The sequence below is a fragment of the Pelobates fuscus genome, chromosome 4 (assembly GCF_036172605.1).
Source record: "Pelobates fuscus isolate aPelFus1 chromosome 4, aPelFus1.pri, whole genome shotgun sequence".
In the NCBI taxonomy this organism is placed as follows: Eukaryota; Metazoa; Chordata; class Amphibia; order Anura; family Pelobatidae; genus Pelobates; species Pelobates fuscus.
Genome location: NC_086320.1, coordinates 255932155 through 255959511, shown reverse-complemented (window position 1 = coordinate 255959511; position 27357 = coordinate 255932155). Strand labels below are relative to the sequence as shown.

General features: G+C 38.2%; 1 protein-coding gene across 1 annotated transcript in view; it reads right to left on the bottom strand.

Annotated features, from left to right (window-relative positions):
- Nucleotides 1-27357, bottom strand: part of ITGA9 (integrin subunit alpha 9) — a 496852-nt gene that overhangs the window by 274273 nt on the left and 195222 nt on the right. Inside the window, exons 9-13 of the mRNA XM_063452059.1 lie at nucleotides 26625-26762; nucleotides 21864-21969; nucleotides 19365-19459; nucleotides 14940-15030; nucleotides 3140-3185 (exon numbers count right to left, since the gene is read on the bottom strand). Coding sequence (XP_063308129.1) covers nucleotides 3140-3185; nucleotides 14940-15030; nucleotides 19365-19459; nucleotides 21864-21969; nucleotides 26625-26762 — 476 coding nt within the window. The remainder of the gene's footprint in view (nucleotides 1-3139; nucleotides 3186-14939; nucleotides 15031-19364; nucleotides 19460-21863; nucleotides 21970-26624; nucleotides 26763-27357) is intronic.

Genomic DNA, 27357 nt, shown 5'->3' with positions numbered 1-27357 from the left:
CCGGCTTCCTTTTCCCGACTTTAGCTTTCGTTATTTCAATTTCTGTCTCCCCTTGACCTTGGCATGTTCTGACGTTCCAATTTATACTTTATTTAATCCCTTAGTGACCAGACCATTTTTTTATTTTCTTACCGCTAAGGACCAGGGCTGTTTTTATATTTCTGCTGTGTTTGTGTTTAGCTGTAATTTTCCTCTTACTCATTTACTATACCCACACATATTGTATACTGTTTTTCTCGCCATTAAATGGTCTTTCTAAAGATACCATTATTTTTATCATATCATAATTTACAAAAAAAAATATAAAATCTAATAAAAAAAACACCTTTTCTAACTTTGACCCCAATATCTGTTATGCATGTACAACCGCTAAAAAAACACCCGTTCTAAATAGTTTCTAAATTTTGTCCTGAGTTTATAAATACCCAATGTTAACATGCTCTTAGCTTTTTTTTTGCAAGTCAAAAGGCTATAAGTACAAGTAGGACATTCTGTTTCAAAATATACATTTTTAAAATGTATCAATAGTGACATTGTAACACTGTTACACTGTTGTAACATAACCAATCTGGCAAATTTCAATGTGAAAAAATGGAAAATCAAGCCTTATATTTGACCCTGTAACTTTCAAAAACACTATAAAACCTGTACATGGGTGTTACTTTTATACTCGGTAGACTTCGCTGAACACAAATATTTGTGATTCAAAACAGTAAAACGTATCACAACAATGATATCACCAGTGAAAGTGCCCTGTGTGTGAAAAATTCCAAAAAAATTAAATTTCACTGACAATATCATCGGTGTGATATGTTTTACTATTTTCAAAAACTCATATTTGTGTTCAGGTAAGTCTCCTGAGTATAACAGTACCCCCATGTACAGGTTTTATGGTGTTTTGGAAAGTTATATGGTCAATATAGGGCTTGCCCATTTCAGTTTGCCACATTGGTTTGCTGGGTCTATGTTGCCTTTTGAGACCATATAGTAGCCCAGGAATGTGAATTCACCCCATCATGGTATACCATTTGCAAATGTTGATATCCCAGGGTATACAAAATGGGGTATGTCCAGTCATTTTAGTAGCCACTAATAGAAAAAGTATACCCTTTACCTCTAAAAATGATTCTAATTCAAAAGAACACAAATAAAAAGTCAATGGAATTTCTCTTATAATAAGTTTCTCCTAGTGCTCCAAGCCAGCACTCCCAGTGCCTCAAGCCAGCACTCCCAGTGCCTAATCTCCTTGACTCTCTTACTGGAGAAAACACCCTCTCTCCTACCTGCTTCCTGAGAGGAAGCCAGCAATCCCCCTGTACCTGCCTAGCAGGGAGTGGTTTATTCCCACTGCTACAGCTGATCATCTGCAGCTGAGCAGTGGGTTGGAGACAGTCCAAAAAACCCAGGCCTGGATCTTTGTCTCCCAAGAAAACCACTAAACTGTGGAGTGGAGCATTGGCCCACCCTTCTCTCCAAATACTCCACCCCAGGGGCCCATAACTAAACAAAGCTGTGTGTTGTGCAACACAAAAACTACACGTACTTTCCCTGGGGTTAAAAGGCCTCTCTGCCTTCATTTTATCACAGTATATAATGTGTGTATGTGTATATATATATATATATATATATATATATATATATATATAAATATATATAAATATAAATATACACACACACACACATTCTACATATATATGTAATTATTAATTTTACATAACTATTTGACTTGATTAATCAGATTATAATTAATTAAATTAAATTATAATTAACTTAATGTCTAAATATATATATAGAATGTGTGTGTATATATATATATATATAAATATATATACACACACATACTATATATATATATATATATATATATATATATAAATATAAAATATATATTTTCATTTATGTATATAATGTGTGTATGTGTATATATATATATATATATATATATATATACACACACACACACATTTACATAAAGTACAGGTGTATATAATACGTGTGTGTGTATATATATATATATATATATATATATATATATATATATACACACACACACACTTTTATTTTCTATATTTGTATAATATTTTATAAAATAATAGCATTTTATATTATACATATATGATTACATTATAAGTGCATTTTAAGATATATGTGTATATATCTAAAAGTACACTTATAATTAAATCATATATACAGTGGTATATCCTGGTTTTGTGCTGCCCTAGGCATGACAAAACTCAGGCGCCCCCCCTTCCTCCGCCACCCCCCCCCCCTTCCCCGCCTTCTAACTACACACACACATTCACTAACAGGCACACACACACACACACACACACACACTAACAGACACACACACTCACTCACTAACAGACACACACACACTCACTGACACAAACACATTAACACACTCAAATTTTTTTTTTTTAAATTAATCCCCCCAGCCTCCTTACCTTTGGGAATGCTGGCGGGGGGGGGGGGGGGGGTTCTCCCTTTCCCTGGGGTCCAGTGGGGCTGCTGAGCTGCTGAGCGGGTGGACGGCGCTGGTGAGGGAGCACTTTCCCCTGAGCTCTCTGCTCAGCTCCCTCATAGAGCTCATTAATCAGTGCTCCCTCGGCAGTGCCGCCCACCCGCCCGAACCGCCCGCCTGGCTTGTCAGTTAGACGCTAATACGTCCCTATGCATTATATATTTAGAATATATTGTAAAACTATTTCATTATTTTATAATATATTATACATATATAATATATGAATAATATATTTATTTTATTATTAGATTTTTTTTTTCACTTTAGGTGTCAGAGGACTGCCTGACAGCTCATACAGTCTCCTTGCTTGAAGCACCATAGACTCCTATTGCGGCCATGTGATCATGGTAATCACATTGCCCTGGAGGGCCGCAGTGGCCAGAACTGCTGCAGGGGGACTGCTGGGGTCTCGGGCAGTTACGCCACGACCGGGATCGCTGCAGATCGCCAGATAGATACTTTCTCTGTCCCTCTTTGGTGGGCTTATATTCTGTGTCTTTGGTCATTTAACCAAGACAAGTACAATGCAATGGACAGAAACTAAGAAGGAGTTGAGTTAGGCAAGATATTTTTCATATAGATACCATCTGAAATTGAGAAAAAAAAAGTTCTTACCTTAGCAGCACCACGCTATCTGACATGAAGGCCCCAATGGTTAAATCTGAAAGAACAAATGATCACCCTTGAGAGATATGCAGTGTCAAGAGATAAACGTTACTTGACCCCCTTAGTATTCTAAGTGGTTCATCAATCATACTGCTAACATCCCTGACATTTGTGTGACTTTTGCTGAAAAAGTAAATGTAACACTGGTAAATGTGACACTGAGATTTGCTGTGCTCTAAAGATATTTATCAACTATATCTTAATGTGAAGTAAAATAATATGTTTTCAATGTACACTTATCTGCACTTAGATAATGAAAGAAGTGTGTTAAGCAAGACTTTGATATAAGCTCTCCAGCAATAAAACACAATACATGTCTACTGCAGTTTAATAAATAATACTTGCATTGTCATTGCAACTGCCTAGAATTATGTAACATACTTTCCAACTGTCCAACTGTCCCATCAGTCCACAACTTGGAGTCCTGTTTGTACCTCCTGCTTGGTCTCTGTTCTGCTTCTGGTGTCCTACAAGCACCTTCACAAGAAGTAAACTGAATTCAGAGCATCCAGCCCATGGGAAAGCTCTTCAATAGAGCTTTGCACAAATGCAGCCCTAATTGGGGTTAGCTGTCACAATGGAATCCGGTCGGTCACACCTTTACTGGCAAGACCTACCCCTTATGGCATCACTGGCACCTGTTGACCTTCCCATTTCTATCTCAATTTTATACATAACAATGGACTTTACGTATTACATTCCAGCATATGAAATTTATTTGAAATCTAGCGTCTTTTATCCAGTGGTGTACACACAATCCAGGGGGCGCCAGTGTGAAACTGATCCATGCACCCACCCTCACACACACATACATACAGATACACACACACACACAGACACATACATACACACATACATACAGAGACACACACAGACACACACACACACGCAGACACACACAAACACATACACACATACATACAAACAAAAACACATATACAAAATTTTAAGTCGCCCCCCTGTTGGGTGCAGGAGGGTGACTTTCCTGGGGTCCACTGGTGGCTCAGGCTGGTGGGAGTAAGAGAACCCACTCTGACTCCCTTTCCTTCCTGCCGTGCGGGCTCTCGCTGATAGCTGGGAAGAGTGACAGCAGTCACTTCCTCCCAGCTGTGATGTCATCACAGGGGGCCTGGTCGCGCTGTTAAAGCGCAGCAGCACTGACCAGGGCCCCCTGGAAATTCATCTCTATCGGGTGGCCCTAACAGCATGGGCCACCCAATGGGCCCCTTGTACGTGCGGGCCAGGGTTTGCAACCGCAACACATGGCGGCTGGCCCCTGGTCGCAGGGGTCCGCAGGGCGGCAGGGCCCCCTGGAGTGACGGGGTCAGTCGCAAATCACTGCTTTTATCGGTTTTAGCAAATCAATTCCATTTGTTGAGGACATGAACATGACTGTTAAAAGTTGTAGATGGGGGCGGGACCTGATTAGCATGGAGGAGAGACATGCTCTATCAGAGCTCCTCAGAAATCGCGTCAATTCATGGCACTTTTAGCCCCATACAGCTTAATTTAGATGAGAATTGACTCACCTGACCCACAATTGGGCTTGGAACCGGCACTGTGGTCTGTGACCCAACTGGAGCCTGCTGGCCGCACTCCTTGCAGCATGAGGCACTGTATGTTTTGGGTGGAAGAGGCGGGCGATCTCCCAGTCCGACGCTGCATAGCGATGACTCACAAAGAGCAAGAGCCCTGTTACTCCCCCCCTGGACTGTCGCGGGTGATTGCGGTCCATCCCTGGGAGGCAAACCTAACTCAGAAGGAGCGCAGGTCAAAGCCACACAAATAAGTCTACAACTCAGCGTGACACCTATCATGGTGGATGCCATGTGTCTCCCCAGTCCTACTGACTCACTCCATAGAGTCTTGAACAAGCTGGACGTGCTATTTGAAATTTTAGACCACTTTGACGGAGATAGAGTGTGGAGCGGCTTTTTTATATATATTTTTAGTCCACATTGTACCTTATTGTATATGAGTAGAATAAAGTTACCGGTATTAGTCTTTTGATACATGTGGCGGTATTTGAGCTGTGGGGTATTAGACCTCCAATACATAAGAATTATCCTTAAGGAAGCTATTTAGCTGTTAAGTATTTTTCTGTTCTTTTTATGTATATATATCAGCATTGAGTCTCCCCCTTGTTGGGGCTACTCTCCCTCTCTGTTTACTAAAATTACTACTAGTGATTATATAATGCCTTTAATTTAAATCAGTCTATACAACTTGTGATTTTACCTCTTGTTTTAGCCCAATAACCTACTAAAATCCAACACTAGCAGTGTGTCCTTCTAGCCTGAATAATAATATAATTTTTTTTTTAAATCATTTTATAAAAGTTTATGTAAGGAAACGTTTGACTTCCAGCTATTTAAAAGCACTTTATCTTATAGGAAATATGGTTCAAATTTTCTCACCAGTTTCGTAACATATGTATTTTAATACTCAATCCCCATGGAATAATGAAAAAAAACATTAACTGGATGATTTTTTTAAAATCAAATTTGCACAGTCCTATGTAGTCTTTCTTATTACTCACAAATGGTAGCTTACTGGAGTTTGAGGATAAACATGACATATTTAGGTCAGTAGAAGGGATTCAGTGTTCTTCCCCCAAAAAAAATCCAGATGTCAAAGGAGCATCTGTAAGAAGTTTATTCAAGGTCTTAATATTATCAGGAACCAAGAACAATCTGTGATCTGTAAGTAATAACGATTCAGCAACATCAGAATGAAATTAAAGAATATAACATATAATAAGACCAAACGTGACAAAAATAGGGATAATAGTGACTTCACTGTTATAAATATGCATGTGGGACCTTCTGGAAAGAGATCCCAAAGGCTTCAGGGGACCCAGGAAGTACCAAGTGGGGACAGAAAAAGTCTCCCACAAACAAGTGATTAATTATTTATTTATTTATTTTTACATAAGGTAGCAATCTGATACGCTGCTCTTGAATAAATGTTCTCATCACTGCCCCTGTGCCTCCCCCTCATCAGCAGTGAAGCATACTCACTTAGAGTGAGCAGTAATATATAATATATGATGAAATGAGTTCTCAACAGAGTTCTAAATCTGCTCTCTCCAACCAACCCCTTACGTCACCCCAATAATATTCACAGAGCTTCACTGCTAGTTAATATGCTGCCTAGCTCCCAGAAACCTAAACGTAACCCCACTATATTGTGACCGATAGCAGAGAGGGCAATGTCATATCCCACCACCCACTGCCTATTAATGTGCAGCATTCTGAGAGGAGCACAATTGAAATGCTGGACGTCCTCACTCTCTGCATGAGGACATCTAGTGACAGTGAAATCCCCATAGGAAACCATTGAATTAATGCTTCTCTATGGAGAAGGCCTATTGCACTTGTGGCCCTGGCAACGCATGCACATTAGGCCCCCCAGTCGGAGGAGTCCGACCCAGTGCTGATGTCCATCAGGTAGTTGACTAAAGGTTTTGTTTTTAACCTAGACAGCACAATAGGTTGAAGTAATCTTATTTGGTGTTGGATGGGAGGAATGGGTATGAATAATTACGGTCAGGTCTATGAAATTTAAATGAAGAGATTTCTTTTACAATTTAAATCACATACAATGGTTAAAATAATAGGTCATGATTTTGGTTTAAAACAAAAATCTTAAGTTGCATTATGCCTTTTATGTCTGTGTTGTGTTCTTTGTAGGGACACAGCAAAGAATTTAAACATAAACTTGGCCACACCCCTGTAAACCAACTAAGTAATCAATTGTTCTTAACCCATGTCAACATCTCTGCAGAACATTCCTGTGTGGCATAAAGTATAAATAACCAGGACTAATGGAAAGTTTCCAGACTCTCCTAATAGTTGGTGTAGATACCTCTGTGACATTTGTGTAATATCTGTTTTAACTGCTTTACGCCAGATCATACTAATGGAACCCAACATTAAACAGTAATATGACACAGATACTTTTTCTGTGTGTTAATTTATGGTATTTGACACTTAGTCATTCAAATATGGAATTATCATAGTCATTTATGGCTATACCGTCATAACTCTCATACCATTTAAACAGCATGGGCTTCCGTGGAATATGATATATTGAGCAAAAATGGATTGCTTTTATTTTTAGGCTGCTCTAAGCACAATTGTTTAGAATAGGGAGTCAGTTCACTTGTTGAGAATTTCTGGTCTTTACTGAAGCCCAGGGTTCCTTAATAACCGTAAGAGTTAAAGGTAGGAAAATATAAACACACGTCAAAGGAATGCCACCACTGGTGCATAGGGAGCAAATCACACAGCATTTTAACAATAATGACCACAATTGCATTTGAGAGCAACAACAGTGACTCAATGAAAACATGAATGCATTTAAAGTTGCATTTTGCTATTTGTTTTTATTGACATATCTAAATGCCTCGTGTCTTTTGTCTGTAGGCTTTGTAAGCCCTCCCCTTCTTCCCCAGCCCACACATTCTGTGTCTGTCCAGTCACGGACTTCACAAAGCAGCTCAATGAGAAGCAGCTAATTTGCTCTGGTCAATTGCCTGGCTCTTGAGTTTAACTTCACTGGACTAAACAAATAGGATGCAGCAGGACTGATTGACAGCCAGGGGGATGTAACAAGGTTCATTTATAAAAGTGCTCATTTCTAGTGAAGTCGTTATTTTTTTGCAAAATTAAAAAAAAGGATACACTTCATACATAAAGAATGTCAGCAAGCTAAAGTGCTTTTGGTGTTCAATTAAGCTGATTTAAAGCAACACTGTAGCATTAGGAATACATACATGCATTCCTAACACACAGTCTTAATGCCCCTATGTAGTTTCTGCGACCCCCCCGCCCCGATATTTAAAAAAATATCTATATATTTTCTTCTCTTGTCTGATGTCATACCCAATTGGCTGGACACGTGAAATCAAACCATGCTTCCATGCCTTGTAATTAATAAAATAATGTATTTTGGGGCCGCTAAAGGAGGAAGGGGGGGAGGGAGGGGCAGTAGGCACTATAACATCTTCATTTAGATTCAATTGTTTTAGTAAGGACAGTGTTCTTTTAAAGTTAAATTAGGTTATCCAGGTCAGTTCTTAAGTTCTTACAGCTGTAGGGCCAGCCAGTAAACCACTAGCCAATGGCATCCTCCAATTTTAAACCAACTTCTTCTTCCTGTTTCCTTCCTCTTTTCTTCCTGTAATGTCTTCTTGGCAAAAGCATTCAGACAAGCATCAGCTACTGTAACAGTAAATGAAAAGTAGCAATTTCTGCTGTCAGTGGGCAGCACAGGTTCTCCCCTACACTCTGATATTCGCAGAATATGTAGCCCACTGAGAATACCCTTCCCTGGAGGAAGAGAATGATCTGTACTTACATTAGAGTTTCAAACCTTAATTCAAGTCATCTTTTTCCTGGCAATGCTTCTTTCTATAATGCCTCTTTTTTCTCACACTCACCAGCAGCCAGTTTCTACCACTCCAGTTCCATTCTAGCCTGGCTGTTGGGTCACCCATTGTTAATCATAACCTGCATGTACTTCACTCATATTTAGATTTTTTTTTTTTTTTTTTTTTAAAGACATGGGAATGGGTGTTCAGACATTAACGGGAAGGTATTCTTTTGGGAATTGTCATGAATGGAAAAGACAGGGCATAAAATGGCACTATAGAGCATGTGAATAGTAAGGAGGGGACAATGACAGGACTAGTTTAGCCACTTCCACATGGGCCAAAGAAATCCTTTGACCCAAATATAATGTATCCGTGGACCGTGGCTTATGTCTGGAACACGTGCCTAATTGAATTTTGTGGTACTTAAAAAGTAATAAACATGATTATATTGGTTCTAGCTGGAATTTGTGAGAATCATTATAAAAATTGTTCTTTTCATCTTGGTATTTATTCCCTTATTTGTGCCAACATATTAATTGCTGTGCCTTTTCAGTCATTTTCTGTTTGTGGTTATTTTTTTAGGGCGTTTTTTGGTTCTTAAATCTGTCACTTGCAATGTATGGTGAAGATGTGCAGAGTGCACTTCTTCTCAAAGTCTTACACTAATGTAGGCAGGTAGCTTTTCTGTGACTTGTAAGCAGCTTGCACATTTTTTTTTTCTTTTATAGATGATCAAAAATCCTTTTAATTACAATGTGCCATTTTTTCTATTAATATTACTCTTTGTTCTCCAATTGTACAAATGTGTTGTTTTTTTTTTTTAATTAACCAGTTGGCGACACTTTATACATACCTAAAAATATTGTTTTAAAAAAATTAATAATAAAAAAATAAAAATAAAACCTACAAACAGGTTGGCTTTTAGATACTTGAAGATTTGGGTAAAGCTGTACATATTTTCAACATGTTTACTATGTACATATGTATTAAATATTTTACTTATAGGTATAATTATATTATATATTTAAGGCCTTGGCCTGTAGTTGTGGGAGGGGCTTGATTTCCCCTTAAAAGGGCTGACAATCCACTCCCAACTTATCGTGTATTGTCTGGCGAGTCACCCCTCCCACCACTCCCTCTAATCATATCACCCTCTAAGGTGGGCCCACTTTTATTACAGGCCTACCGCTTTGTCGGTTCCGGCACACCACAACCGACTGATGTCCATTTGTATATGTTTATTGGTTATAATATGTTATGTTACCTTTTCATTACGGCCAGATTGCCCCGACTACAAATAATATATCTTCAATTCTGCATGCTTGAATTCTGTGTCTAAATGTCCATTACAGTTTGTTTGATCACGTGACTGCAAATTTGCAAAGCTGCTTAAGGCTTGTGACAGGTGGGAATGTTCTGCAATATATATACAATCTATGAGCTCTTATGTCTGCACTTTCTTTATTTTTGTGTTAATTATAGTTCCCAGTATAATGTATACAAAACTGAATCGTACGAATGAACACTATGTTATTAGCTGAGTTGCTGTCAAAGTAACTTTAGTGGTGTTAAACAAGTAAGTTTTTGATTTGCATACACTATTTCATAACCTCTCTGATGGTACAAAAAAATGGTCTGGATTATTATTACGACAGGATTATCCATTTACTTGGGCAAAGGGGTCACTTAAATACCTAGGGGTACATATACCAAATGACATCTCTCAGATATACGATCTCAAGTCCCCCAAACTGATCCAAACAATAACTACGGACCTTAAGTCTTGGAACATGCCCCATTTCGGATGGTTTTGACGAATAAGCATTCTAAAAATGAATGTGCTACCCCGAATCATTTATTTACTGCAAGTCCTACCCATCTACTTGCCCAAACACTTTTTCAATACCCTCCACAAGTTATTCACCACCTACATATGGGCCAATAAGAAACCCCGATTATCCTTTTCACTTCTTAAATGACCAAAAGATGAGGGGGGCTGGGCCTCCCGTATGTGGAATTATACCACAAAGCAACTCTGCTCACTAGAGTATACCAATGGTGCAACCCACACAGAGATAAGCAATGGGTGAAACTGGAAGTCGCCTATTTCAGAAGCCCGATCTACACAATCCCGTGGCACAAGGTAGGATCTTTCCTACTACACCATGGCACATATCCTACCATCACCCCCATGATCAGACTAAGGGCGCACATACGCTCACATCAGGACTATTTCTCACCTCTGTATCAAATCACTCACAACAAGGCAGTAATTGAAGGGAATGAAATCAAACCTTTACACAAATTGTTACCGGAGACTGATATCACAGCAATACAAATATTTTCATACATTCAAATGGTACACTTTTTAAAGAAAGGACACTTGGCTCAGAGGGCACTCCGAGAACTAACACCCTTTGAAAAGTATTGCAAGGGGAACATATTAAAAAAGAAGCTTATCTCGGTCATGTACACTCTCCTTCTTTCCATACAGCCCAAACACCCTCAGGCCTTCACTTCTGCATGGGAATCGGAGCTCAATATCACCATACCACCTGATAAATGGCGCAAAATCTTTAGAAATATTCACAAAACATCTAGAAACACAGAGACCCAAGAGAGTAACTATAAAAGAATAGTTAGATGGTATTATACACCAGCCAGACTAAGAGCCATATTCCCCCAATCCTCTGATCAATGTTGGAGATGCCATCACCCCTCAGGCACAGCATCACACATCTGGTGGTCCTGCCCAGAAATACAAACCTACTGGAGGCGCATTTCTAGCCTCATACAGACGATACTGGGGGAAAAACTGACCCCAACCCCAGATTCTTTCATCTTCCTTCTCCCACCACCAAACTTTCCCAAAGAAAAAACTCAACTACTCCTACATTTGAAAATAATGGCAAACCAATTGATCCCTATATACTGGAAAAAAAATCAAACCCGCCGCCCATAAGAAATTGGATCCAAAGAGTGGAATCCACTAGGAATATGGAGGAAATTTGCTACTCCCTCTCAGACAGATACCACTCTTACACATGTATCTGGTCCTGGTGGTGCACGTACCTTCAGCATTCCCCATGAGGGGGGATCCCACACGCACCCTTGGGCAAGACGCACTAGCATGGGCAAGCTTACCGAAGGGGAAAACTTCCAACATACACTCCATACCATTCTACCAGGGTTATCTTTATTCTTTGTTTTTGTATTTACTTAAACACATCTTGATTCACAAATCATACAGACAATTGTCATCAACAAATTCTTGTTTTCTATGTATTTGACGCATACAGATAATTGTTACTTCTCAATATTCTATGTATGCAAAATAGTGATATCTGTACCATGACTTTATGAAAATAAAATTTGAAGAAAAAAAAAAAATTACAAATTGGTCTGGGATATTACCATGAATATACTTGTGTGAACTTTATCGTGGTTTTTGAAAATGCTCTTCTTTTACATGTGCTATTTTGAGAAACTTGAAAAGCACTGTTCATAAGTTTCAAAGCATTTATATGCAAACTGCATCCTTCACTTGTGTCTTACAAATACAGTTAAAATCACACTTTTCAATTCTTAATAGAAAAAACAAATACATTTTAATCTTGAGAAAAATGTACAATACTATTCTGACTTAAAATATGCTTTTAGATAATAAATCATTTTATAACATCTGTTACTATTTAATATAGTTTAAATTGTGAAACTGCTATCAAAATAATGTACATTATGAAAACAATTTAGAAAATATTTCACTCTTCAGATATATTTTTTAGGGCAAAATTTGCATTTCTAATCAAATGTGTATGCCTGAAATTCTATGAACATATAGTGAATCTATATATTATCTGTATTTACTTCTAGTATGTCTCTTCAATAAGAACACACAATCTTAGTTTTGCAAGTAACTATTTAAACTGGTAGAATATTAGTATTGGCAACAGTGATTTGCACCACTGCACATGTATTATGCACTGAAGTCTAACTATGCGAGACAAGAAAATGTATCAGCTTTGATTGCTTCCAAACCTCTGTGAACTATACGGTACTTTGTAGAGAAGGACTAGAGCCAGTGACAAACAGCTTCACCATGAGGCCATTAAGGTAATGTGAAATGAGGGCATAGGAGGGGTTAAGATGGCATAGAGAGGGGATGGGAGTGAGGTGACATGGAAAAGGGGCAGCGGGTAAGGTGTCATGGTAAAAGAGGGGAAACAGGCAACATAACATTAGTAGGTGATTTAGAATAAAGACTTGAGAAAGGGAAAGAAGGGGGAACGTGACACCACATACCCAGTCAAAGAATATGAAGGCTAAGATTTAAATTCTGCCAAACACTGTGTGTGTTCTGGAATTTCAAAAAAAAAAAAAAACCTCAGTTTATTCTGCCCTTGCAGTTTTTAGCTGGCTGTCAATGTCTATCTGGCTAGCTACAGGTGTAGAAGTGTTTACAGATCACCAAGAAAATGGTGATAGGAGTTTCCCAGGCACATTACCTGTTCAGAAAAAGTGCATGCTTAAATAATGGATATATAGTGATATTTAAGAAACATGATAATATTTGCATAGTGCACATTTAGCACTGATTAAAAATTGTTTATGAATTGACAATTGCTTGATTGGTTTACAAATGAATGTACATGTGGTGTTAATAATCTCAATTGACTTGCTTTTATTTCATGCCAGACTGCCAGAAACATCAAACTAGGTTCTGTATTATACAGACAAATATTCTCAGATTAAATTGTACAGTTATATGAGCCATGACCCTTTACCACTTTGTGGTCTTCAATAGGTATGTAGCAATGTGTAGTAATGCAAAAAAATGTTGTTTATCTAGTCTACTTTGGATAATAGGGGAAATTGATCCTGGAATGCAGGTACCTGGCAGAGAACTGCATGACAAGCCCTCAAAACATCAGGATCAACTGTGTGGACGAACAAACCTAGCAAACACCTGAGACCAGCACATACTGTCGTGAGATCTATCCATGAAGTTACTGATGGAATTTTTTTAAATGGATATTGGGACTTTATCCTCTGTATTTTTTTTTCCTTTTCTTTTCTCTTTTTTTTTCTTCATGTTTATCCACTACATATTTTTTTCTATTGATGGAAGAAATGAGGTACCAATTTAAAAACCACGAGGACATCACTCTTACTGTTATGGATTATGAAAGATGCCATATGACATTGTACTCACATTGGTATAGACTACCACAGTAATACCAAGAACCTGATCAGAAGGGACCTGCCTGTGTATTCAAATTTTGTGATAATATTTTTTTTTTGTTTCTTGATTATAATTTCTGCACATGTATTTCACTTTATGAAGGTGGAGGTTATATATCAGCATTGGCACATATATTTGAATAAATCATATTTATTGACACTGTCTCATAATACAAGACATTAAGCACTTTCTGCATACAACTTTTTAGATCATTTTTTCGAGTGTGGTATCATTTTTGTATATGTGAATATTTATTTGAGGTTTGTGGGCAACTTTGATACTGGCACCTTTCTTTCAGGAGAGTGCCAGCTTGCAATTATGTTTTTTGTACTTTAGATAATAACTTCATATACTTCCTTGCAAAATAGGGTTAAGAGTGTCAGAGAACATAAGTTAGAATGAAATATACTTAGTAATAAGAGCATGTCATTTTTTGCTAATGGTATAGATGGAACATCACAATCACGTTAATGTCCACATATAGGATAGAAACCTATGAGATCAATAATATGATGCCTAAACATTACCATATCATCTGTATAATTTTGAAATATGTTCATACACAAGACAGAGACAAAGTTATAGAGATGTATGTTATGTTTATAATAGCAGATATTTTTGAACCGATGCCATGTTAAGTAAAATGTCAATTACTGTTGAGGTTTTCCAGTTCTACAGCAGTGACCTTACCACTCCTCTAACCAGCCATTATCAGATGATATTATGGCAGTGTGGTGGATATTATGGTATTATGGAATGTGATTTAAATTGTGGGATGGGATATGCACAGTGAACCAGCAGATGTATTTAAATGTTTAAACAATTTAAAAAAACAACTGAACCATCCAAAATACAAAAAGAGCCATAGGGTGTTCATATTATCCAAGAATTATTTTTAAACAACTTTTTACTTGTAAAAGTGCTCAATTGTTTCACTTGCATCTTCTTTAAAGATATCAAAACATTCTGAATTATTGATTAATTGAATATTATTATTTATTGATTATTGAACTTGCAGTTGCCTTCCAATTAATGTTCACCCTATTATATCAAATATTAATGTGTGGTATTTTAACACAGTTTCTTTTTAAATAAATCAGTTTCAAAATATTCACTGTGTCTCCACTTACCATGATACCCATTTTTATCCATATCAACACCTCCAGAAATTGAATGTCCAAACATCCTCAATACCGGATCTATGCTTCGTCCAGAAAGCCTCTGAATGGAAAAAATATTGAAATGTTGAAAGATACATTGTATTTATGAACGGTTTGGCTTTGTAGTTACATTTAAATATACAGAATAGAGAACACTTGTTGAAACCTTCTTTAATGTTTTCTTTCAATATTATTTATATGTTAAACATCCCTTGTTAAAAAATAGGTATGCAAACAGGAAACATGTCAATGGTTTACTCATGTCTAACAAGGAATTGTCACATTTTGTTGGTGAAATTTGCCTTTTTACATAACCTTAATTAACTACTATAGTGGGCTTTGTTGTGATCAAACTATTTAAGAAGCACTGCCAATACACTCTATATATTGCTAATCAACTAGGTCTTATCCTTACAACAGACTAACTCCATGCTCCGAATGAGCCACGACCACCACTTGTCTGTCAACAAAAAAAACGGTGAAACTTGGCAAAGAAATGCCGCTCTCACCATAATACGAGATATAACTATTTAGGTGGCTAATTAAAGCATGGGTACACATGTCCATTGTGAGCCACATGGTGGAGTGAAGTCTACAATGGCACTTATTGTTATTGTAGCAGAGCTGCAATCCTAAGATCAAATATCTCCGCTGGAATCCTATGGAGCTGGAAGAAAGTGCTGCTCAGTGATGATAGCCCATTCCCCTAGTAACTGGGCGACACACAGATCTGGGAGTCAACTGATTTTTATTCGGCCACACACAGCTTTTTATGCATGGACGCCTAGCATGGAGTCTCCACAGCAACCTTACAAGAGTTTTTTTTTTTTCCAGGAGGCTCTGGGTCTGAGAGATAATTGAGCTCTAAACTGGATAACTCAATTATATTTTAGTTACAGGAAATAACATACAATATTACAAATCACCCCGAAAATATAAGGAAACATTATAGGAACCCCACAAGTCTTATATTCCCGAAAATTCCGTGAGCACCCAACATATGCTAAAAATGCTTAGATCGGTTCGGTGAAACTAAATTGCCATTCAGGAGAAGTTTTGACCTGCCGGCCACTGCGTGTTGCCCCAAAAGAGTTCCAGAGAATCTAGGGCTATGGCTCCTCTCTTTTCGGGGTTTCCTGCACAAACACCGACGAACGCTCCCCCTGGCTCATTTGAAGCGAATGCTCCCCCATTCAGTAGTTCCTATCTACCGAACATGGTTTGTGTAGCTGTTCAGGAATGTGTACGGGCAGCAGTACCATCTTCGTCGGGGTTGGTAAGAGTGTGTAGCCGAAAGGAGTTCGATGACCAAGTACCGCTGCCTGTGTTCTGGAGTCAAAATGGCCCACCTGCGTTCGGTTATACGAATGGAAAGCCCAGGGAAAGCACTCGAGTTAATCCTTTCATTGCTGTTAACAGTCAGGGGTGGTCAGTGTTCTGAGTCAATAAATAGGGGGACCACACAAATTATTATTATTATTGCCATTTATATAGCACCAGCAGATTCCGTAGCGCTTTACAGTATTATAAGAGGGGGGATTTAGCTATAAAAAGGACAATTACAAGAAACCTTACAGGAATGATAGGTTGAAGATGACCCTGCTCAAACGAGCTTACAAGTTCTGTTCAATTCCTGAACAGGGGGATACGGGTCTGTTCGGTAAAACTAAATATCGGTTCAGGCAACCCCAGGGAATGATACCAATCCGCCACAGTTATCTTATCTAATAAGAACGCTAATTAAGATGGATATCCCTTTCCATTTGATCCATAGAAATGTATATTCCAAATGATTCACATAGACATAGCTATATCCTGGAGTGTGGCCATTCAAAATGGCATGATCTGACTCTCGAGAGCTCTTAAGCAACTCCAGACATTGCTAAATAGTGTTCAATTTTTTTCTAAGCATACACACAGTGAGAAATCAGTGGAATCTGGTCAGTGGATTCTGGGAGGTTTAAAGCATCCCTTTGAAGTATTTGCCTTATTTGTGCCTTAATCACCAATTGTGCAGATTTTCATTCCCATACACCAATTTTCCCAGCAGCTTAACCATGCAAGCATAGCAGTAGCGATTTCTCAACCACTAAGTCACCCCTTGTCTGTGCATCTCTCCCAACAAGGCCTGCTGTCTCTAATTGCTTGATATATTGGCTCTTGCCTTTCTCAAATCCCACCTACTCTCAAAACCACATATGTTAGGCTCTCTATCCAATACAATTTATTTTCTTTGCAATGCAGAGTTTCACAGCATCCAATAAACTAACCCTTGACATTTATAATATTTTATAAAGTCTAAAACAAAACAAAAAGCAGACATTAAATTACTGATTGCTATTTTTCAGATGAGATGATGGCATTGCTTCACATTCGTGTTTTTTTTGTTTGTTTCATTATTTCTTTTTTCCTTTGTCAATCATGGTTTCACTGCCATAGAATATAGAGTATTTGGTAGAATATAAAACTTGTTTTGATTTGTTTTGTTCTGTTTTTATTCCAGTAAAAAAAGGTGTGCAAAGTGTTCCAATATACTAGATTCTAAACATGACCATGCATTTGGTTTTGCTTTTATTTTTAAAAATTCTTTGTCTTGTAATGAGGGTAATTTTAAAATGATTTTTTTTTTAAAGTATAAAACCCGTTCTATGTGTGTATTAAAGTAGCATAATGAGTATGATATGTGAAAGGACATGTATTTATCAGCATTTCCTGCATGTGGGTGGGTTCACTATCAAAAGATAGTGTGGGAAAATGGAGGCCAGAAACTTTCTAGTGAGAGGAATGTCCCTGTTTCATACAGCTGCTAATGAATGTGACTCACGGGGAGCAAAGATCCCTTATTCAAACAGCCTGATGATGCTGTGCTACATTTTCTAAACTAACTGGGAAGTAGTAGAAAAAATACAAACACTGTATACACCACTGTGTATGTAATCATATATGTATATATATATATATATATATATATATATACAAAAAAGCATATTTTTGTATTTGTTCTCTACTACATGCAGATACTTGTGATATATGTGGTATAATCCTCCAGAAAATATCAAATCTGAAAGCAGCCAGAGGTCCCTGAAAATATGTGCGTTGCAATAACTTTATTAGCTGCATTAATATTAGTTGTATTGCCATTTGCTCATTCTAAACATGTAACATTGTATTTGTGCATGTCCTCTTGAAGCACAGAGGGATTCTTTAAAGGAACAATGTATTCTTCTAGGCTATAATATGTATTAATATGCACAATGTACAACTGAACAGTGTGTAAGACATGCATTTTCATTTACACTGTGATGTCATGACGCCTTAAAACAAACTAACATCTTGCAAAAAAAAAAAAAAATAGATTAAAATAAAAAAAATCCATATATTGCATGTCAAAATGGAGCACAAGAAGGTAAAGTTAAAGCATAATTTTGTTGTAACTTACTGCTTACAATACAGTATGTATTATTATGCAAGCATGGAAAGTCTATTTACAAATAAAGATATATATGAAATATATATATATATATGTGTTTTGGATTAGAGGACTAGCCTCTATGGACCCTTTATTATTGCGGCTCATTAATGAGAAGAACGTTGTCCATCCCCTATCCCATAGTTTTAACATTATCACAACATTTCCCAGCCTAAGGAATTTAAACCTCTTTGCTTGGCCTAGAGCTTTACAAAATATCTATCTGTGAGATGAAAAGAGAAGTTATGACCGTATGCCTTTTAAACCATATACAGGAAAACTGATTTAAACAATTCCCCAACAAACACTTGCTCAAACATTCTCCAGTAGGTATTATTGATGGTTGTTTTAAGGTGGAGTGTGCATAGGAGTGGAAGTGGGGGGAGACAGAAAAGTGTAGTGTGGAGAAGGAGATAGACGCACAAATGGGAGGTAAGAGGGAGAAAGGCAAACACACACAAGGTGGGAGAGAAACAGATGCACACAAGTAAAGCGGAGGAATATGTTATTAGGCTGCTGAGAATTGTTGAAAATGCAGTGGCATAGGTAGCCTTTGTTTGTGAAATACATTTCCTACGTTGATTTAGGACTACATTTTCAATGACACCCAGTTAGCCAAAAGCCTGATGGGTACATGAGGGTTAGCCAACAGCTTTATAAGGGGCCCCAAGAACTCTGATGTTAGTCAATGTTAAAGGGGTGAGTTGAGGATGCACGTCATGTATCTAGGATGCAAATGAAAGAACAGAAAGTCTCCAAAGTGCAAGTACAAGCTACCAATATAGAACTATTGTTCCTGTGATATTTTGTATTGGAAAATTTTCACCTTATGAATGATGATTATGATAATAATAACAAAAATATTAATGTAAACAATAGTGAAGAAAAAAAAACACTTGTCTTTATAAACACAATAAGGCACCAACCATTGAATATTGTGGCACAATTCCATCTGCATCACCATGATAGATGTAAACTGCTCCTGAATAGTCATCTTCCATTGGGGCTCCAATGGCAACATCTGTTAAAAGAAGCAAGCATTAATACTACACAGAGGTAGCCAGAAACATGTATACACACTTCAGCAAAATAAATACTTGTATATATATTGTAATACTAAATTCATTCAGACATCAATAAATTAATACATGTTACCTTTAACCTCTACAATTACTAGAGGTGCTCAGACTAGTTACCATTAGCATCTAGAACCTTATTACTATGGAGAACTGCTGCTTGGACAACATTGCCCAAAGTTTCCAGAGAGATTGCTGCACATGCCGTTTCAATTTCATCCTCATTCATTGCATGTAATAATCTTGGGACCATTCCACTTAACTACTTTAAGAATGCACCATATGCTTCTACTGCTAACTTCTGTCTCTCGTGCACATTGTGTGGTAGACTTCTGTGGTGAGAGTATAAAATTGTTCCAACACTGTTCCAACACCATAGCCGATGTAGCAGGATTTGTCACTGTACTAGATCTACCAGATCATCCTTGTGCACATAACACACAGTAGCATGGGTTTCAAACTTATCTCAAATTAATGAAATTGTTGGAGGCTCTGTTGCAAACTAACGCCTCTATTGCCATGAACTTCAACAACATTCTTAACATTTTAAATACCACTTTAAAATGCTCTTATATTCCATAAATGACAACTGTGCCTCAGTCATTTTGTTTGACTATCCCTAGTTACATGTTGCTACTAGAGTCATGCGGGCAGGGACGTATTAGCCGCGAGGAAAACAAGGCATTTGCCTTGGGCGGCATTTTCCAGGGGGCGGCAAAAAAAAATGCCCCCAAATGCCCAGGGCAAATGTCTTGTTAGCCTCACGGCTAACTGACAAGCCAGAAGGGCTGCTGCCCGGGTGGAGCTGGCGAGGGAGCACTTTCCTCTGAGCGCTCTGCTCAGCTTCCTCGCGCGCCGCAGAGTGATGCTAGGAGCTGGAATATGACGTCAGACAGCTCAGAGGAAAGTGCTCCCTCGCCAGCGCCGCCCAACTGCCTGACTGGCAGCCCCAGGGAGAGGGAGAACCCCCACCCCCCCCCTCCCCCCCACACATTCCCAAAGGTAAAGAGGCTGTGTGGTTCTTTGTTGAGCTCATTTGCATACGCCTATCCAGAATCCCTTGCAGAAGTGAGAGCACTGTTAAAGTGAGATTTCTGTGGGAAAAGCAAGTCTTATAACTTGACTGGTGTGTGTATTTGTGTTTAGCAATGTATATTTATTTTCAGAGATTCTGACACTGATTAGTGCCTGTACTGAAAAGCAGTGAAGGGGTAAATAGCACAGGCATTAATTCTAGGATAGGAGGGCTGGCAATGTTTAGCCTGGATGTACAGATGTATAGCCTTTTTTGCCCACAAAACTCACAGATCTCAGTGTGGATGATTTTTACCACATAAAGCATGCAATTATATATAGATTTGACAGGCAGAGGGACACTTTAGAATAAAGTCCCCAGTTCAGTTTGAAGGCTCTACACTACTCGTTTTTCCTGACATTACAAGGAAAGTGCAGGCTTGGAGTAGGGCGCTGACAGCTCTGTTGCAGGTTCAACGTTTGGAAGCAGTTGCTTACCGGTGGGGTGTTCCCAAGACACTAGTCTTAACTTACCAAGGCAAAAATCATGGCGTGCAGGACTTTTCTACGTTGGAAACCTGTATGAGCCATCTGGGCCTGTTATCACCTAAGGGAGATACGCACAGGGGGCTCACTAGCTTAGACCCCTCCCTCCCCCCCGCCAACTATGCCTGAATTTAGGCCATGGTCTCCATGTGGACTCTCATCTACAATAACGATCCCCTGCCTGGCACCCATTATGCTGTATGATGGCAGCAGAAATATCCTCACTGAGTTTGAGGGGCCATGTGAGGCCTCCATTGCTGTTATCTTGACTCAGTATTATCACCTGTGCATACTTATTGTAATGTTGCTGGTGTGTTCTTTTCTTTTCTCTTATTTTCCTTTAACTTTGATGTGATATAACTTGACCTACACCATGACTTGTTAGACCCTACCTGGATATCTTTCCCGATACAAGAAACCCCATGTTGACAGTAAAGCAAGCATTCACTATTCCATGAGTAATATCTCCCCCCAATCCACTTTTTACTGTTACAACCCTAACATGCACACATTAGTCAAATATGAAGGTCACTCATTTAAGGGGTGGGCAGCTGTCCCAGTGGATCTAGTCAACCTCTGTTTATGTTCCACTTGTCTTCTACCACCTCTAATAACAAAAGCCTCTCTCCACATGTACCATTTATGATTATTGCCTGCTGGTTCTAGTTGTATCTAATGTACAAATAGACTTTGTTTTCTCCCTGGTGGCTCACTTGCATGTGGATTGAGCTATTAATAAAGAATTATGTATGTATGTATACACTACAATGATTCTGAACTTATAATAACCTGGGTATCCATCATCATCAATATCTCCAAGGTTGGTTATGCTCTCTCCGAAGTGCGCATTGTATGCACTGTCACCATTTAAAGTGATCCTCTCGTCCAGCACTCCCTGAAAAACAGGAAAAGTTAGATGCTTTTTACACTCGTGTTCAGATCGCTGATAGAGTGATCAGTTTAACAAACACAGTTTAGGAAACACCTGAAAAGAAACAATGCTTCCTACATAGCCAGACACAGCGTGCTTTCAGTATATATTCAAAGAGCACATCCTCACATAGCAATGACAAGCCTTTGTGACTGGTGCCAATATCATTTATTTGGACATGTTGAATACAAGGGAAATAAAATTGTTTTTATAGGTTGGGAAAGAGCTAAAGCAAAATCAGGAAACATTGCTTTGTGACAGGGGTTGAGTTTACATGATCATTAAGGGTTAATTGTATTCCTCACAGAAAGAGCAAGTTAACACAAATGATCCTTAAGCTTTTCTGTGGAGCTGATAGATGTGTTTTCAAAGGCATAGTTAAGGATAGAAGGATAGCCTTTATAACAGCGATAAACCCTGAAGAGCCATTGATAAACCATACTGTCCTCATAATCTAATCAGTAAAGGCCCTTTACAACCATGATGTATTTACCACCATTTATTTACTTTAGTTATTTACCTTCATAACCCATTGACAGCCCTAGTAATGTTATAGTAGCACAACAGAACCTCATCAAATCATTAAGGCACTATAGAACATCAATAGTCCTTAACCAGTTAATAGATCCCCCCCAAAAAAACACCACAACTATTAAACAAAACCCCATCACAACTATCAAACACAACGTGTATCATGAATGATCATATTATAACTAAAAAAGTATTCTGTTTTGGGAAGTATTGTTTCTTACTATATAAATTGCGGACTTACTGGCAGTACTTTCAGAGTTTACATGAGTGTTTCTGTCTGGCACAGTTTCCCATGTTCAATATATCTAGCCAAGCAAAATCTGCTGTGGATATATACATAAATGACATAAATGCTACCTAAATCAGTTTTAAAATGCTAGGTTATCATCATCATTAATCCCTTAAAAACTGGAATTCCACCATTATAATATACTGTGGTGGTTATGGTCCTTGGAGCTTACCATGAAAAGGTCAGGGGGTGCAGTATGAATCTTAGAGCTATATGTTTTCAAGGCAACAGTAATATATGGATTTTTTGTGAGAGCACAGGTTGAGGATACATTTAAATAGGTCTGAATGTAAATATTTGCTTGCATAGTTTAGTAATCAATATTAATAATGAATGTGTTAAAGTCAGTTATGCTAGTCCCGCGCATATCATCGCTTGCTAGTATTATACATTAGACATTCTAGACAGCCACTAGAGGTGCTACTGCATTTTTACAGAATTTAACTCCATGAAATAGTGTTAGATGTTGTCATGCTTTGCATGAGGATGTCCAGTGTCTTCAAAATCCCCATGGGAATGAATTTATTCAAGGTGTAAGGTGCATGTAGCGTTCATCACACATGTGCATTAGATTCTCCCATCGCCATGACGTTGCGGAAGGAGAGGGGGGCGGCTGATGAGGCAAAGCGTTACTACAGAGTTAATAACACAGTTTTGTATTCATAACGCTATAGTGTTCTTTTGATTAAAAATTTTGTATGAAATACAGATTTAAATCTACAAAGAGGGTACATTCATTAGTAAGTTTGATTTTCTGTGCATGCATACTATTTATATACATATCACACTAGTGTGTACCTAAGAGACAAATTCACACCTAGGTGTCCCTAAATAGAACATTAGAGTCTGTTAGAAACAATATAGGCAACAGAGAACCATAGTTCTGAGCAAAAGCTGTAAATCAAATTTTTAGCACAAAAACATAACAAATATTGTGATGTATTGCCATTTTAAAATAGGTCTGGATTCCATGGTGCCAACTAAAACCAGACCTTCGCATGCCTTCGAGTTTAACGATCCTAGCTCAAACTCCCTCTCTTCCTCTAAATTATCCTGTTACTGTATTTTTTCTTCTAAACAACATTCCCTTTAAAAATAGCCTCGTTTGGCGAGACGTGAAAGCTTTATTATCATAATGAACACAGAAGAGAAACAGAAAATTAAATGTCTTTATCTAGGAGTTTTTTTTATCCTGTTTTGAGGGTCTTAATCACTTCCTTGAGACTTTTGCTATAGATCAATAAAGACAAGTAAAGAAAAAAAACAACAGCTTTTGAACTGCTTCCAAGAGCGATGCTGGATTATAAAGTCTGTAAATTCTAGGAAATTACTATATGTCTGGAAGTAAAACAGATTTATGGAAATGGAAATCAACTGAGAAGTCAAGGGGACGGAGCTGGAGATCTTCATTCACTACTCGTGAAAGGACAAAATCCTTAAAAACTAAGGACTCTCTGAGTAATACAGTACTTTTCACTACTGCTTCGAGAGAACTATTCTCAATATTTTTTACATATGACTTAAAGGTATGATTAGTGATAATAAGTGTTAAATGCTGTTCATAAATAGGAGTATTTATTAGACCCATATTGTAACCCCCCACTTTTTGCTCTTAGACACCTGTCTTTACAATGGAACATGTAGCAGTTATTGTAACATATAAACTGAGTGGGCAAGGTTTAAGCAGAAGTGCCAAATATCTAGTCCACAAGGCTACAGTACAGAGGCACTTGATAATGCTAGTCCTGCGCATATCATCGCTTGCCTATGTGTATGCAGTCCAGTAGATCCAAAACTAAACAGGAGAGCAGGATAGCTCTTACTAAGTAACTCTTGACAGGTATCATGGAGGTTCCTTGCCTCCATGTTACTTGACAAGTGAGTGGGAGAAACCACTAGTTTTCTGCTTAATTCTCACTGCTTCTCTGTTGCCTCCCTTGCATGTGTGGTAACTCTGTGATATGAGTGGTGGTATCCCAGTGGCTATTGAAGGCCCTGTACAATGTAAAACAGTGGATTGAATGGGAGAGATGACCAGGATAATTCCTACTAATATTATATATAACTGAAAAGAATAAACCACTATGCCAACAAGATACAAATATTTTTGAATATTTACTGTAGAAGCAATAGGAGTAGGGCTTAGACATTAGAAGTGGACTTCACCATAAGATGAGTTAGGATGAGAGAAGCATGCATAAGGCAGAGGGTAGAGATATAGTGAAAGAAACCTAAAGGGGAGACAGAGACACAGGGAGAGAGAAGAAGAACAGGTTTTGAGACAGAGCAGCTAAGACAAGTACAATGGTGGGGCAAGAGCGTAAGATAAAACAGGAAAGTGTAAGAGGTCTAAGAAAGGTGAAATGGGAGACTGAGAGACAGAGCAGCATAAAGGACAGGGGCAATGCAAATAAGAGACTAAGTGACAGAGTCCAAGATAATGAGGAAAAATACAAGAAAACCCTGAGTAAGAAAGATATGAGAAGGATTTCACATAGATATAGAGAGATATAAGATCATTTCATACGTAGAGATTTAAGATGGATAGAATATTAAAGCGGCAATGTCAACCCCCCCTGAAAAATGACTATTTCATAGAGATAGGATCTTTATGAAATACTCATATTGACTGTGTTGAAATATCATTGAAATTCCATCCCAGTCAGAAAGTATACTGAGAAAAAGTAGGGACTGACACTTCTAGACACTGAGCGGAACTACCGACGTCTGAAAGTGTGAATCCCTCAAACGCCACAAATGACAGCTGCAGCAAATTGGTTTTATCTATGAAGGATCCCGAGGGCTCCTTTATAAACTTCAATGCTGTACTCTTGTACATGCATGAGAATTCAGCGCCAGGAGCTGAAGAGGACCAACCAGGAGAAGAGGACGGCATCTGTGAGGGCCAGGTTCTGGTAAGTAGAACTCACTTTTGCTGACCCCCTTGACTCCCTGCGGCAAAGTAACAGTCGGGGGTCGTTGCAAATTCTGCAAAGTCCCCAGATGGTAACAGTGCTGATTTAAAAGAGATAGAGAGGTAGCATGAAAAACATTGAGTTGAGATAAAGGTTCCAAAAATGGAATGTGACAAAAGCAGGGAAACACCTTGAAATACGATGGTTAAATACATTTGGACACACACACACTTAAATATATAAAGTCCTCCACATCTCAGTTTGGCTTCTAAAAATGCTAGGAAGGGAAGTTGAAGAGGAAATCTCTCTTCAACAAAATGCTGTAAGAAGAGTAATTGAGCTGCTTTAACAGCATAAGCTAAAAAAGCAGGCTCCTGATTGAGGTACAAAAAGAAAACAACTGCCAGTATTCATACAACCCCCCCTCAGTTGCACAAGCCAGTCAAGGGGTGGGGGGTGGGGGGGGGTGACATATTTACAATTACAATTATTTAGATACCACCAACATAATCCACAGCACTGTACAATGAGAAGCTAAAATCTAAATTGTATTATTTTACCTTTAAAACTCATATTATTAAGAATTGATGCGAACCTTGTGTCCGTAATAAATGTTAAAGTTTGCATGAGAACATATTCCATAATGAAAGTAGCCATCAGACCCTTGGGAAATAATTAGCATTTACTTTTAACACAAAAAAATATGAAGTCCACAGGCAGGAATATGTCTTGAGTATATGGAAGCCAGCGGGCAACTCCCCAAAAGCATACCTGCTGTGGAGCAGCCAATTATTAGTTGAGATATAGATTATGGTTATTTACTTTATATTGAGTAGATTCTATGTGTATTACATATAACATTTATTTGTTTTATTTATACTTACATTTCCACTGTTCATGTACACTGTGACTTGTCCTTCATCCCTTACTTCGGAGAACATGGGTGCCCCAACCAAAAGGTCCGAGAGTCCATCAGCATTCAGATCAACTGCACATAAGGAGGAGCCAAAGTAAGAGCCCATCTGTAACCAAGTCGAGTCATAACAAAGCGTTCAGTACATCAGCCCACACATGACACACTTGTTAGCATGTTAAATAAAACGGCTTGTCTGAATAGACATCTCAAGTGAATTTTTTTTTTTTTTTTTAAAGGGACTCTTTACACCATAACCTTTTTCACATACAGCTTCCAACACCATAACCTGTTAACATAAAGCTTATTACACAGTCCATCTGCTACCTACAGAGTATCCCCCAGTACCCAATGTCTATCACCTCTGCTTGGGATGCCATAATGAGAACGTTCACATTCTGACTATCCTTTCAAAATATTGTCTCACACTGTACAGATATTTTGGATGGATAATAAGGAATGTAAGGTCTTCATTATGGTGTTTTAAGCAGAAAGGTTCTTGCTCTGGTAGCATACCTTAAACACTGCCTTAAAGATGTATAAGGTAACTTTGTGCATATACATTAGTGTGAGGTGAAATAATAATTTTAGCAACTGTGGAAAAGAGGATCAAAAGTATGGGCAATGGGTACACTTCTAAGGAGTAGAAATAAAAGGAAGAATTAATGACTGACTAGTTGGACTGAAACAGAGGAAAGGGAAGT